The sequence below is a fragment of the Lissotriton vulgaris genome, unplaced genomic scaffold, assembly GCF_964263255.1.
Source record: "Lissotriton vulgaris unplaced genomic scaffold, aLisVul1.2 SCAFFOLD_3084, whole genome shotgun sequence".
In the NCBI taxonomy this organism is placed as follows: Eukaryota; Metazoa; Chordata; class Amphibia; order Caudata; family Salamandridae; genus Lissotriton; species Lissotriton vulgaris.
In genome coordinates this window covers 111,611-127,696 of record NW_028245300.1, presented here as the reverse complement: position 1 = coordinate 127,696, position 16,086 = coordinate 111,611, and the positions used below count along the sequence as shown (strand labels likewise).

Here is a 16,086-nt window from a genome sequence, read left to right as displayed (position 1 = left end):
TTGAAGAAGAGGTCTCACAAACATCGTAAGGACTTTGTCTCTCCTTCACCTGCTTTGTCAAGAGTAGGTTCTCCGGCGCCGGAGCCAGACCCGGAGCCGGTTTCCTCGGAGCATGAAGAAGAGGAGGTGACTCAAGAACCGGCTTCGGCGGAGACTCCTGTGAATCCAGAAGGTCAGGGTGAGGATGTGTCGGGTCGGCCTCCATTGCAACATCCGGTAGGTCCGTACCCTTCCTTTCCTGGTCCTGGACAGGATCCCTCGCATTTTCTCAATGCGATGTTTGGAGTTTATTCTAGGGCAATGTACCCCACTGGAGCGCCTGGTGGCCCCATGGGTCCGTTATCATACAATCTGGGTATTCCTCAGTCGTATGCCCCTGCTCCATTTATGCCTTTCATGCCGGCGCCTCTTTCACCTTGGCTCGGTACGGCTCCACCGAGGTCTTCGACTCCGCATGCGGCTTCGCCGACTCCGGATCGACCTCGCAGTCGAGATCGAGGTACCACACCTGTTCATGTTTCTCGTCCTCCTGCTCCGGTTCCTCGTTCGACGTCGGAACCGGCTCCGTCGGAGTCGTTACCGGATCCGTCGACTTCGATTCGAATGGAGTGGTCGAGGCGAAGGGCTCAGCGTCTTCTCGAGCAAAAGGATGATGAGAGTTCAGATGTGGAGGAAGGCGAGCTTCCTGATCATGATGATGACTTCGATGAGCTTCGGGATGCTAGTGGTCTGGAACTCTCTCCCGAGTGGGGTTTGCCTTCGACTTCTGATGCACCATCAAGGGACGTGGCTCCTTATCACGTGGTTATTAGGAAGGCTGCTGACCTTCTTAGCTTAAAGCTGCCCACAGTGGAGTACAAGCCCAACATTCTCACAGAGGTCCTGCATTCTCCTTCTTCGATTGTGGAGCCAACTCTGCCGTTTACTGATGCCTTGTCAGATCCAATTAAGGAGATTTGGAAGAGGCCGTTGTCTGCTCCTGCAGTTTCAAGGGTAATTGCAAGGCGCTATAGGGTGGCTCCTGATGACCCTGCTTTTCTTTCTACGCATCCATCTCCGGAAAGTCTTGTGGTTCAGGCGGCTTGCTCTAATAGGGCTGCAGGCTCTTTCCCTCAAGTACCAGCTGACAAAGAGTCTAAGAAATTGGATCAGGCTGCGAAGAAGACTTTCTCTTCTGGGAGCATGGCTCTAAAGTCATCAAATGCTACTTGTCTTTTAGGTAGATATGTGCACGCGCTGATGGACTCAGTGAAGCAATTGTCTTCTAAAATTCCTGAGGAGGATAAGAAAAACTTTAATGAAGTGATCTGACACTCAGGCTGCGGCCCGCATGGTCATTCAAAGCGGCATGGACACTGTGGATTCTGTTGCCAGAATTATGGGCTCATCCATTGCAACCAGGAGAGCCGCATGGTTAAAGTCATCTGATTTCTCAGCGGATGTACAATCTACTTTGCTGGACTTACCCTTTGAAGGAACTGGCCTTTTTGGTAAGAAGGCTGATGTGGCCTTGGAAAGGTTTAAAGACAGCCGTGCCACTGCGAGATCGTTGGGTCTGCAGATGAGAGGGTCTACGGCTAGAAAATTCAAGGGATTTGGTAAATCTTCTTTTCGTCCCTTCAAGCAGGGCCAACAACAGCAGCAGCAGCAGAACCCTCTATATAAGTCCTATAGAGGTAGACAGAGGGGTCGTGGACGTGGACGTCAAGTCTCCTCTTCCTCCACTTCCTCCAATAATGCCCAACCCCCACCCGCATCAGCAAAGCAGCCCTAGTTCCACCATTCTGGATCATGTAGGGCCAGTAGGGGGTCGGCTTACTCACTTTCTACGAGATTGGGAATCGGTTACATCAGATCTTTGGGTTCTCAATCTCGTAGAGAATGGGTATGCACTTCCTTTTCAGGAGTTCCCTCCCAATTACCCTCCTTGCCAAGGTTATTGTTCGGAGGACCACCTGCTTCGCCTGCAGGAGGAAGTCCTGGCACTGTTTCGAAAGGGTGCAATAGAGGTGGTTCCAGAGCAGGAAAGGGGTCAAGGGTGCTACTCCCGGTATTTCTTGATTCCCAAGAAGGATGGCAGGCTCCGGCCAATCCTGGATCTCAGGATTTTGAACCTCTATCTCAAACAGGAGAAGTTCAAAATGCTCACTCTTGCTCAGGTTCTTCTGGCGCTGATGGAAGAAGACTGGATGGTGTCGATCGACTTGCAGGATGCGTATTTTCACATCCCAATCCTGAAGTCGCACAGGAAGTATCTCCGTTTTACGGTGGGATCGCAGCACTACCAGTTTGCGGTCCTCCCGTTTGGACTTACTACTGCGCCTCGAGTTTTCACCAAGGTGATGGCAGTGGTGGCTGCGCATCTCAGAAGGTCGGGGATTCCTGTATTCCCTTATCTAGACGACTGGCTGATCAAAGCAGAGTCGCCGGAGATGGTGCTCCATCATCTGCAGGAGACAACTCAGTTGTTACACAGGTTGGGTTTTTCGATAAACGTACCCAAATCTCACCTGGTGCCCTCCCAGCGCAACCTGTTCATAGGTGCGGTACTGGACACTTCTGTATGTCGTGCATTCCCTCCACCTCAAAGGATTCGCGACATTCAGGAAATGATTCCTTTATTCTTCAATGGAGCGGTTGTTCCAGTCCTGAAGGTCCTTCGCCTGCTCGGTCTGATGGCTTCTTGCATTCTGTTGGTCAGTCATGCACGCTGGCACATGAGGGCGCTCCAGTGGTGCCTCCGCAGGCAGTGGTATCAGCACAACGGAGATCTCAGGGAGTCAGTGAGGATCTCCAGGGAAGCTGCGGCGGATCTGTCTTGGTGGGGCGTGGAAGGCAATCTGTCACAAGGAAAGCCTTTTCAGCTACCCCCATCAGTGGCCACAGTGATATCGGATGCATCCACTCTCGGGTTGGGGTGCTCATCTGGGAGACCTGGAGGTCAAGGGTCTTTGGTCTCCGGAAGAAAGGTTGTTTCACATCAACCTTCTGGAATTGAGGGCGATACGTTTGGCGCTCAAGGCCTTCCTCCCTTCCCTTCGCTGTCGTTCGGTCCAGGTCCTAACGGACAACACGACTGCGATGTGGTACATCAACAAGCAGGGAGGAGTAGGGTCGCAGTCTCTCTGCAGAGAGGCTCTGCGTCTCTGGTCCTGGGTTCAGGACCATCAGATTTGTCTGGTGGCAAATCATCTGGCCGGAGTTCTGAAAGTGCGTGCAGACAGTCTCAGTCGGCAGTTCTCTGCCGACCACGAGTGGAGGCTTCACCCGGAGGTTGTTCACGACATCTTTCGGATGTGGGGGACTCCTCGGGTGGATCTATTTGCCACTCGCGAGAATGCTCACTGCCTTTCATTCTGCAGTCTCCAGTATCCGATGCAAGGAGCATTGGGGGACGCGTTTCAGTTGAGTTGGGGAGATCGACTCCTTTACGCGTTTCCCCCCATACCTTTGATTCCTCGGGTTCTGAGGAAGATTCGTCAAGACCGGGCCCAAGTCATATTGGTTGCTCCGGATTGGCCAAGAAGGGTGTGGTATTCGGACCTACTCCACCTATCCTCTCACCCGCCGCTCCGTCTCCCTCACAGGGCAGACCTCCTCTCTCAGTTGGAGGGGCAGGTTCTACACCCCCACCTCCAGACATTACACCTTCATGCCTGGAGATTGAACGGGGCAACTTGAGTTCTTTTTCTCTCCCTCACGAGGTGGTGGATGTCATTCTCTCTGCCAGGCGTGACACCACTAAGTCCATTTACTCCTATAGGTGGTCAAAATTTGTTTCTTGGTGCAGGGAGAGGGATATTGACCCTTTGAAGGCTCATTTGTCTAATATTTTACAATTTGCCCTTTATCTAGCACAGCAAGGTTTGGCTGTGGCCACGGTCAAGGGTTATCTTTCGGCCTTATCGGCGTTTCTTTGTTTGCCGGATCAGCCTTCTCTCTTTAAATCTCCGGTGGTTTTGAGATTCTTGAGGGGTCTCATGAATAGGTTTCCTCCTACCCCTTTTGTGGTTCCTCAATGGGATTTGAATCTTGTGCTGACCTTTTTAATGGGTTCTCCCTTCGAACCCTGGCACAAGTGTCCATTGAGGCTTCTCTCTTTTAAAACTATCTTCCTCGTTGCAATCACCTCGGCAAGGAGGGTAAGTGAGCTTCAAGCTCTAAGTTCCAAACCCCCATTCCTGACCATTCATGCAGAAAGGATGGTTCTTAGGACCAGGGCTGCTTTTCTGCTTAAGGTGGTTACTTCTTTTCATCTTGGGCAGTCCATTACCCTTCCTACCTTCTATCCTCCCCCTCACCCGTCTAAGGAGGAAGAGAGACTGCATCGCCTGGACCCTAAGAGGGCGGTGTCCTTCTATCTGGACAGGACTAAGGACTTCCGGATGGACGACCAGCTGTTTGTTGGCTTTGCTGGCTGCAAGAAGGGCAGAGCGGTGCACAAGCGCACTCTTTCCAGGTGGATAATCCTGTGCATCAAGATCTGCTACTCCCTTGCAGGTAAGGACCCTCCTGAGGGTATTAGAGCTCATTCAACTAGAGCAAAGTCTGCAACATCTGCTTTGTCTAGGGGTGTACCTGTTGAGGATATTTGCAGGGCCGCGACTTGGGCCTCCCTCCACACTTTCGCAAAGCACTACTGCTTGGATACCGAGGTGAGGAGGGATGGCCACTTCGCGCGCTCTGTCCTCCAAGACTTCCTGGTGTAGCAGAGTGGACACCCTCCTCCGGGAGTGGGGACTGCTGTGGGAATCTATTCACAAGGTGAGGAATCCACACGGCAGATGTATCTATCAGAAGAACAAGTTACTTACCTTCGGTAACGCTTTTTCTGGTAGATACTATATCTGCCTGTGGATTCCTCACTGACCCACCCGCCTCCCCGTTGTCCACTCTGCTATACCTGGTCTTTCTGTATATATGGTTTATGCATTTGTATTGATTTAGTTCTATATGTACTGTGTACATTGTATATTTGCATATTTGCTATCGTTGGTCCGTCCGTGTGCCTCGAAGGCACGGAAAAAAGGGCGGAACTGACGTCATCACGCCGGCCTGATATGGGGTCGGTGACGTCAGACGGAGTCGCGCGCGATGCCGTGCTCCTGTGACGTCGCCCACGACGGCGTGCTACGAAGAAAATTTCCGAACGTTGCTGACGCAAGGGGGATATTCACAAGGTGAGGAATCCACAGGCAGATATAGTATCTACCAGAAAAAGCGTTACCGAAGGTAAGTAACTTGTTCTTTATGAAGCAATTAGTAAATCCAGAAACCATAGTGGCCACTAGAGGTCAGTCGACTACCATAATATGAGGTTTCTGAGCGAAACATTACAGCGTGGCTTGTAATTAGCAGGGGCCAACAAAATGCCAACTTTGACGATACAGTGAAGAAGTCCTGGGGATTTCCTAATTTGACCAAATCATCAATATATTAACATACACATAGTCAAATGCTTTCATTATTAAAGTTTTGAAGCGACTCAGCTGTAGACCTACAAATGAAAAACAGTGCGATTTTGTTTCTAAAAAAGAAGATAAACGTGCAATACGGAGAATAGGGTGATCTTTGAGCTAGATAATCTGAAACACAAGCAGCAGCAACCTACAAACTGAAATATTAGTTTCAGTGGGCCATAACTGCCAAGGATTGGAACCATGGATTGATTATAACTATAGCACAAGTGCCGGTTACAAAAGGTGAAAAGGTTGCTGTACTTAAATGAATTTGTTGTATATCTTCACTATAGTTTTTGGAGTTAATTGATAATTGGAGATAAACATTTAAATCTGTCCCCCATATCTTTAAGCTGTGCAGTATGAGTAATTAAATATTAGAAAGTGTCGTCCATCTGATTGCAATAGTGTAAATTAGGTCTAAAACAGCTTTTATTGGTTATGGCCACTAGAGAAAAGCATAGCGCCATGTACGCTGCGGCCCATTGACTGCCTCTGCATTTATGCGAAGGACAGAAGAGAACACGGGTGTAGGAAGGTGGATACCTGACTATGGTTGCCCCCAACTTTTTGCCTGGTGTTTTGCTGGTTTTCCGACTTAGTTGACCTGGGGCCCTGCCAATCAGGACCCCAGGCCTACCGCTCACTCTCTAAAATGGATTCCATGTACCTTAGGTACATTTCCAATTGGGACTGGGCCACCTTATCAGACCCTGTAACTCAGGGCATAGGTGTACCCATGGCCTACCAGGCGCTGAAGCATGTATTATGCCACCCCTGGATGGCCATCTAAATCTGACACAACTGGCTGCACGACAGCTGGGGCAAGGTGGTGTAATCACCCTTTGCTTTAGATATAGTATACCTATAGCTAACCCTATATTGGACACACAGATTCCTATCAGTCACTCCTATGGCAGGCCTTGACAATCCTGAAGGCAGAGTGCTTGGAATCGTGTGAAATTGTGCTCTGGCATGAGCTGAGCCCGTTTGCAGCTTGCGGAACCAAGTCCTAATAGCTGTTCCATGATAACGCATACCATATACTCTTAAGTGCACTATAATCCTCGCGGTTAAATGCTATCTCTGGTATGGCTTTATCAAAACATATCGAGTAAGGTGTCATACGAATTGGAATACTAACCCCTCACCAATTCTGGCGACGGGGTTAGCATTCCACCCTTCTAGAGGGACACGACATGTATGTAACTGTGAACCCCGGTTAAAGTTAACTGAGGCCTCAGCTCCACAAAATGGATGCTGCCACCACAGACATGAGTCTGACCTCCTGCTGCTGGGAGTCCTTCCAGCGAGGAGAGCTTGGACAAAGGGTTTCCTGTCAGGGGCGGTGCTAGCACCATCCCAGACAGGGTTTTGTGTATCCTGGGTAGGCAGGGCTTTACAGGAAGGTGACTGCAAGTGGTACCCCGGTGCTCACTACGCATCTGCCGGCTAGAACCAGTTCCAGGGGCACACCAGCCCCTGGCCTGGGGATAGTCCGGAATGGGAGAGGGGTGTAACCACCCCCCTTCCTGGTCCCACCCCTAGGTCAGGACCTAGTCGCGTACCCACCCCTTTCTTTAGGATAAAGGCAGGAGCGGGGACCCTTCCAAATTAGATCATCTTTGAATCAAGAAACTACTTTCTACGAAAGGAACTCTCGACTTCTTCTCAAGATTTCTCCCTTGTGGCTAAGGAGTAGTCACCCTGCATCCGCAGGCACCATCTAAGAACTCCGCGGTTTGCTGCACGTCCTTCCTCAGGAATCCGACCGACCAGCACAACGAGGCCCGGCTTCCCTGGCACCTCTGACCTCTACCTACGTCTACAGCTAAGCTGAGAATCGTAGGTGCGACGAGACCTCGTGGGACCGGCCATCATCAGAACTGCACGACTTCTATCCAGCACGACCGCCGAGGGATCCTCTGGTGAGTGCTTTGAGGTCCGAGAAGCCCCGACCCTGAGCAGCTCCAGCACCGAAGTCCAGCCTCCCAGCATCTCCACGATCTGCGTGGGGCCCTTCTGCTTTTTGCTGCTCACCGCGTTGTTTGGCTACTAGCCCGCTGGCTTGTGGCCTTCCTAACGACGCCCGACGACATCACCACTGCTGGTCTGGTTGCTCCAGACTGGCTCTTGCTCCCTTCCAAAAGAGGAGCACCCCGGACCCTCCTGGTCCACACCAGACGCCATTTTAGGTCCACCGCGTGGGCTTGAATTTGCCAAGACTTGTTGCTCCAATCCTGGGTCCAGCGACGTCGACAGCTTCATCCAATGTGGGACAGTTCGCACCTCCATCCTGGTCGCCGACAATGCCTCCTGGTCCATAAGACTGCAGAGCCCAGCGTCGCCCACTCACCTGGTCGAGGTGACTACCATCCGGTGCCCTCCTGGTGCCATCTGACTACTGGCTAGTGGTCACGAACTTGGTCCCCTCTGCTTTCAGGTGTCATCCATCTTCGATCCAGGCTTGGATCACTCGAACAATCTTCACTGGTCGCCTGCCAGCAACTTCTTTCTTCAGGCTCCTGGTTCGTCTACGAGGATTCCTGACGTCTTTTGAGACCTATACAGCTGCAGCCCCTGGGCTAGGTAACTTCGGCATTGCGGTGCCCCAGCATAGCCTCACTATCCAAGGGTCAGGATCCACTGTCGTTTTCGATCTACCTAGTCGGGTTCACCCGAGAACACTAACTTTGTGAAATCTAGCTACCATAGACTTTGTCCCGCATCCCGCGTGAGAGTGCACACTCTGCACCCGAGTCCCCTAGGCCTCCTACTAGTAATCTGAAGGTTCAGTAACGTAGTCCTAGCGATTGCAAAGCCTATTAGTACAGTACTTACCTGCTAGTAATTTCGCATTCCACTTTCATAGTATATGGTTTTTCGTGCCCCTCGGGCATTTGTGTAAATTGTGCAACTTAAAGTATTTTCGTAAGAGTTTTGTTGTGTGCTTAGTACCCTGTCCTCATAAAGAGTACAGGGCTGTTGTGATCTAAATAAATACACTGTTTATTTTCATAACACTTGTGTGGTGTCTTTTCACTTGGTGTTCAAGGGGTATATGTGATGGTATAACAGCTGGTTTAACACGCCCTCTAGAGTTTAGCCCGAAGACTGCTCGTATCCACGCTACTAGATAGCTGGTCTATAAGGTTGACTTACAACCAATCACCATAAGGGTTGTTTGGACTGATACAAAGTGCTCACTAGAATAGTGAACATTATATATCAGGCCAACTTCTCACAACGGGCACTCGTAGAAGTCTTGTAAGTGAGGCTGCGAGAATGAACGGGTCTGGAAAAACAAGCAGGACAAGCTCTTGGCGTTGCTTGCTGGGTGGGGGAGGTGGGAGCAGGGCAGCAAGCGAGTGGGGGAGCATATGGCGAGCGAGTGGGGGAGCATATGGCGAAAGCCGTGGGCAGTGAATAAATTAGGGGAGGAGAAATGCTTGAGGCACAGCGCACGCTAGGGGATGCCTGTGGGAGGGAGGCTGGTGGCTTTGATGTGCACGCGCTTTTTAGGTCAATGCGCTTGCACATTGAGCTTGCTTTTCACGGGCACAGCATCAAATCGCCCGATGGTTAAGCTCTGGTTAAGCCCCAATATCTCTGGCAAGCTCAATGCTCAAGCGCATAGACAGGCTCGACCTAAAAAATATATATATTAAGGCTCTGATGTTGGAGTGGACCGCCATTGCATGTGTTATTTATGGTCTACACCAGTCCCCTTCCATTCCACTACCAGCACAGTTTCTGCTGACTAACACTAGTAAAACAGAGGCCATTGCTAGGTGTCATCTTTGTTGTAGCCCTGGCGGTTTATGGGTTACAAAGTTTTTCGAGGGAGAGGGAGGCATGCTTGTTTATTCTACCACAGGATAACATAAGTCATGCACCTAGCTGCTTCTGTACTTTTATGTATATCGTAGATTGAATTTTTTTTTTTATCTTGGCTGTTCGTGTTTTTTTATCCAAAGTTAAGCACAGGCAGAACTTTGAAGTTAGAGAGCATTATTTACTGTTTCACGGTATGTGGGTCTCTTACCACTTCCAGTTCCTTGAATAAGGTGCCACTTCACCACCATGCAACCATGAGAGAGGCAAGTGCTAAAAAATTAGAAACTGTTTTTTTTAGGTCGAGCCTGCCAATGCGCTTGCGCCTTGAGCTTGCTCGAGATATTGGGGCTTAACCAGAGCTTAACCATCGGGCGATTTGATGCTGTGCCCGTGAAAAGCAAGCTCAATGCGCAAATGCATTGACCTAAAAAGCGCGTGCACATCAAAGCCACCAGCCTCCCTCCCACAGGCATCCCCCAGCGTGCGCTGTGCCTCAGGCATTTCTCCTCCCCAAATTTATTCACTGCCCACGGCTATCACTTTGACGGCCGCCAGGCCGTCTCTCGTCTCACGCTTATCACATCCCCCCTTCTCTCTAGTTTTTTCTTCCTTGCCGGCGTGAGTTTCACAGGCTAATGGACCTCCCCCTCCCCCAGCACAGAGCACGCATCGCATGTTTACTCTCTCAATTTGTCTTACTGGCTTGCGTTCTTTCTCCCTTTCACTCTCTTCGTCTCTGCCTCCTATTTCTCCTCTTTTTTTCATCTTCATCTTCGTTATTTCCGCCTCCATATCCCCCTTTCCTTTATTCCCGTTCTACAACACTCACTTTCTCTCTCGATCTCGTTTCTTTGTCTCTACCGCTGTCCTAACTCTTGCTTTCAGTCTTCCTTGCTTTTTCAAAGTCTGACTTCCTTCTTAAATTCCTGTCTCCTTCCCACTGTAATTGTACTCGGGAGATTGGAGCCTCATATATTAATGTCATAGCGGGCATAATAAGAGAGCGCGTTCACACTCTGTCATCATTACGTCTTTGCAGCACTTGCAGATTATACAGGCAGTTCTAGGACGCTCTTCCTGTTGAGTGGAAAAAAATGGTTTGTAAAACATTACGATCATTACTTCCTGATGCCTGCTTGTACATTTTAAGCACCATCGTGACAGCATCAAAGTCTTCGAAGGCACAATTTGTTTGAAGTTTTACTGCTGTCGTGGCTTCTCCTGCCACTCCTTGGCAAAGCCCCACGAAATGGCTGCCTGCGAGGCCCAGGTCCAACATCACTCAGCGCCACCACAGCATCACTCAGCGCCACCACAGCATCACTCAGCGCCACCACAGCATCACTCAGCGCCACCACAGCATCACTCAGCGCCACCACAGCATCACTCAGCGCCACCACAGCATCACTCAGCGCCACCACAGCATCACTCAGCGCCACCACAGCATCACTCAGCGCCACCACAGCATCACTCAGCGCCACCACAGCATCACTCAGCGCCACCACAGCATCACTCAGCGCCACCACAGCATCACTCAGCGCCACCACGGAATCACTCTGCACCACCACGGAATCACTCTGCACCACCACGGAATCACTCTGCACCACCACGGAATCACTCTGCACCACCACGGAATCACTCTGCACCACCACGGAATCACTCTGCACCACCACGGAAACACTCTGCACCACCACGAAAACACTCTGCCCCACCACGGAATCACTCTGCACCACCACGGAATCACTCTGCACCACCACGGAATCACTCTGCACCACCACGGAATCATTCTGCGCCACCACAGCATCATTCTGCGCCACCACAGCATCACTCTGCGCCACCACAGCATCACTCTGCGCCACCACAGCATCACTCTGCACCACCACAGCATCACTCTGCACCACCACAGCATCACTCTGCGCCACCACAGCATCACTCTGCACCACCACAGCATCACTCTGCACCACCACAGCATCACTCTGCACCACCACAGCATCACTCTGCACCACCACAGCATCACTCTGCACCACCACGGAATCACTCTGCAACACCACGGAATCACTCTGCACCACCACGGAATCACTCTGCACCACCACGGAATCACTCGGGCCACCACAGCATCACTCGGGACCACCACAGCATCACTCGGGGCCACCACAGCATCACTCGGGGCCACCACAGCATCACTCGGGCCACCACAGCATCACTCGGGCCACCACAGCATCACTCGGGGCTACCACAGCATCACTCGGGGCTACCACAGCATCACTCGGGGGGCCACCACAGCATCACTCGGGGGGCCACCACAGCATCACTCGGGGGGCCACCACAGCATCACTCGGGGGGCCACCACAGCATCACTCGGGGGGCCACCACAGCATCACTCGGGGGGCCACCACAGCATCACTCGGGGGGCCACCACAGCATCACTCGGGGGGCCACCACAGCATCACTCGGGGGGCCACCACAGCATCACTCGGGGGGCCACCACAGCATCACTCGGGGCCACCACAGCATCACTCGGGGGGCCACCACAGCATCACTCGGGGGGCCACCACAGCATCACTCGGGGGGCCACCACAGCATCACTCGGGGGGCCACCACAGCATCACTCGGGGGGCCACCACAGCATCACTCGGGGGGCCACCACAGCATCACTCGGGGGGCCACCACAGCATCTCTCGGGGGGCCACCACAGCATCACTCGGGGGGCCACCACAGCATCACTCGGGGGGCCACCACAGCATCACTCGGGGGGCCACCACAGCATCACTCGGGGGCCACCACAGCATCACTCGGGGGGGCCACCACAGCATCACTCGGGGGGGCCACCACAGCATCACTCGGGGGGGCCACCACAGCATCACTCGGGGGGGCCACCACAGCATCACTCGGGGGGGCCACCACAGCATCACTCGGGGGGCCACCACAGCATCACTCGGGGGGCCACCACAGCATCACTCTGGGCCACCACAGCATCTCACTCGCTGCTTGTGTTTCAAACTTTATTACAAATGTCAGAAAAAGATGTTAATATTTCACTTTTGTTCTTGGATTTTCGACACAATAACATACACCTGAACGTAATCTTCACAAACGTTATTTACAAAAGTTTAAGCTATTACCATTATGAATTACAAAAACTTTTATTTAAGTATTAATTATTTAAAAAAATAAAAGCCATTGTTTGTAATAGCAATACATGTAAGTCACGTAAATACAAAACATATTGCATTACAAATGCTATAGGTGTCACATTTGCGAAAGTTATAACTATTAGCATTGTAAATGACAAAGCTATTACTTTCGCTATTTTCAAAACCAACACACCAAAAAAATTGTCATTTAAAATACCAATAGCTCAAACTTTCCTAATGCGAGACCTATTGCATTGCAAATGCTTGTTCATTTTAAAGGACATTAGTAGTGTGGCTCTGGGAAACCAGTGGAAAATGACTACCCAACCAAGATACTACCGTTAAACTCTGACTCCCTAGGGCCCCAAGAAAGGTTGCAGCGTCTTTTTCAATCAGTTATTCAGTATCCCCTGGTGTCATTAGTTCTAGAAATAATTGTATGATGCAGGTTGGGAGGAGAGAAGTTTGTGGTTGGTGATTATGTGGAGAGGTGTAAAATCAAGTAAATCAAATTTTCTCAATTCAGTCAAGGTGCGCTCTATGGAAAGAGAAGAGGGGTTAAAGAAGAAGATGAGCAAGATGATCTTACTAAGGACATGGAGGATCCAACACCGGTGCCCAACATCGAAGAAGTTGTACTTCCTAAAAACGGTAACTGTTCTTGTGCTCCTGTGAAATCCTTTGCCTCCTTCACTCCCTTAAAATCCTTTTAACACATAAAACTTAAGGGCAAGTGTTCTACAAAGTTGTCCAAGATAGACCAGGCTTCCACGATTGGATACTTCTGACCTTCTTTTCCACGGCCATAAAGTCACCTCATCAGGGATCTTTTAGCATCATCCTTGAAACTGGAAAAGTATCTACCAATGCTGATTTTAAATGTTTAAACTTTCCTCTGACAGAGTGTCTAACATTTGTTGCCTCCTGGCCTGCCCTGAAATGCCATAGATCAGTCTTCAACAAATGTGGCCTATTAATAGTCTACAGTTTATCATTGATGGGATTTATTCTGTTTGGTTTTGGTTGATTAACTTGTGTTATTTCACTGTTTGGGGTGAAGAAACTGTTGTTATTTAAATATGAGTTCACCATTGCTAATACCTTTCCCCCCAATCCCTGTTGTTATGATTTTTTGGGCTGGCCCAGGCACTGCTTTAGCTGGTTAAAGCCTCATGTAATAAAAAATTAAAAAAACAATACATTTCAGCCTACTTCATCCACTAGTATGTTCAGCTATCATTCATATTTTGATTACACCTGCTAGAGCATTTAGTATGGAACAGTGATTCGCCCCAATTCGGCCATTGTCTCTATTCCCCCCACATGTAACGGCACAGCCATTTGTGCCTAAAAAGAAGCACACTTAAGAAGCAGGTATTTGTAGTCCAGTACTTACATTTGCCAATGTTTTTATTTTTATTGAAATTTTATGACATTACACGAAAGAAGAGAGAGGGGGAGCAACAGAGGTAAAAGAAAAAAACAGTGATGAGAAAGTACATACTTCATTATGCATTAAACCAGAATCCTGGGCCACATAACCACACACATTTAATAGGATCACATTGGTATTTTGTAATGCACTCCAGTATAAATAGCCCTCCATTGTCTGTGTCATGTTTACCATCAGCACAGTAAGGTACGTTTACAGAGTAAAGGCTGAAAGACAGGGCGGCCCCATCCAGTTTTAGGGGAGGAGGTTATGTGTATTGTCTCTGCACTGCGGCACAGCGAGGAGGGTTGTCAGTGTTTATAAAGCATCAGTGTCCCTGGACCTCAAGTAAGCAAGTAAAAGTTCCTAGATATCTTTAGGACGGGACACTGTGGCATCAATTCCCAGAAGTGTGACAGTTGGTCAGAGCAGTATACAGTATCCTGCAACATGTCATCAAAACTATCCCTGAAGAGGCCAAGGGGTGCTTCCCCTAGCCCTACAGACGTCCCTCCTAAAAAGACTACCACAAAGTCTTCTGAGCTACAATCCGTCACGTCTGAAAAGGAGGTTCCCACCTTCAGAAAGCCACCTCACTCATCGACAACGAGTTAGTTGGACTCTTTCTTCAAGAAAAACAGCCTATGTCTCCACATCGACGACTATGGTGTCAATGACGATGGCGTCATCAGCCTCTTCGTCGACGACGATAACGATAACTCAATCGTCGACGACGGGTAAGCCACTGTCATCGATTACACTTATAAAAAAGCAATCGACGTTGCTTAAAGTTCCGTCGACTGCATTGTCGACGACGACACCGTCGATGACAAAACAGAAACCGTTGACGCCTGCATCGATGACGAATGGCACATCGTCGACAAAGACCTCGTCGACGCCGAAGATATCGACGACTAGCATGCTGTCTACGACGAAGGCACCGTCGACAACCACAACGTCGATGACGAAGGTACCGTCGACGACCGCACCATCGACGACTAAGGTACCGTCGACGACCGCACCGTCGACGACTAAGGTACCGTCGAGGACAACACCGTCGACTAAGGAAATGGCGACGAAGGGACCGTCGACGACCTCACTGTCGACACTTGAATCGTCGACGCCATGGAAAAAATCAGATTTGATTCCGCCAAAGAGGAAGGATAAAAATCCGATTACCCCAGATTTAACGTCCCCAAGCAGGGTACAAAAATTACTCCCATCTTGTCTCCTACAGAGTGATGAATCAGAAGATGACCAGTATGAGCAAGCTACTAGTCCTTCAGATCTTATTGTAAGGTGCCAGAGCACAGATGAAGATGGAGATGATGTCATTTTTACGGAGGAGACTGTACATACACAAGTACAAAAACAGGTCTCTCCTATGGTTTGCCTCCCAGTATCTATTGTCTCAGATCTTCAATTCTTGATCACAGACTACAAAAAACGATTTCCAGAATCACCAGCAGCATCCTCCAAACCGCAACCATCTCCAAAGACAAGACCACAACCTCTGGATCTCCCTCAGGAGAGAGAAGCGGTTCATAATGTTCAGTCCTCAGACGACGAGGGCGAGGAACCAGAAGAAGGGGAGGTACGGGATGACCTGTCCAATAACAGAGATGATGAGGATTATATCGCTCATTCTCCGGCCACACCTGAACCTCATACTTCGGAATCCCCACCAGTGGACATTGGCGGATTCCACAACTTGGTGGAAAGAGCAGCCACAAGATTCCACATGACTATAGAATCACAAGAAACAGACTGTTTCCTATATGATTTTAAAGATCTGATCAAAAAGACAGCCAGATCAATTCCCATAATTGATCACATATGGGAACAAGGCCGGCAATTGATGCAAACTCCAGCATCGGTCTCTATAGTGGTACCCAGACTGGATAAAAAATATAAGGCACCAGCAACAGCAGCTACCTGCCTTAATGTGCATCCCAAACCAGATTCTGTAGTCACACAAGCGGCTCAAAAGAATTAAAGAAATCCGTCCTCTCCACTGTCCGCACCATCAGACAAGGAGGGCAGAAAATTAGACAGCATAGGCAAACGTTTTTCAACCACGTCAGCCATGACTATCAAAATAGCTAACGCCATTGCCCTAATAGGGAGATACAACAGGCAATTATGGGAAGACATTGTCCCATACCTGACAGAAATACCTGGAGACTCAAAGGAGGAAGTTCAATCCCTCCTAAAGGAAGGACAC

The 16,086-nt window shown here is 49.8% G+C and overlaps 1 protein-coding gene across 1 annotated transcript in view; it reads left to right on the top strand.

Annotated features, from left to right (window-relative positions):
* Positions 1 to 16,086, top strand: part of LOC147666488 (SWI/SNF complex subunit SMARCC1-like) — a gene marked incomplete at its 3' end in the record, with an annotated part of 254,856 nt that overhangs the window by 136,339 nt on the left and 102,431 nt on the right. Inside the window, exon 6 of the mRNA XM_086949046.1 lies at positions 12,957 to 13,081. Coding sequence (XP_086805172.1) covers positions 12,957 to 13,081 — 125 coding nt within the window. The remainder of the gene's footprint in view (positions 1 to 12,956; positions 13,082 to 16,086) is intronic.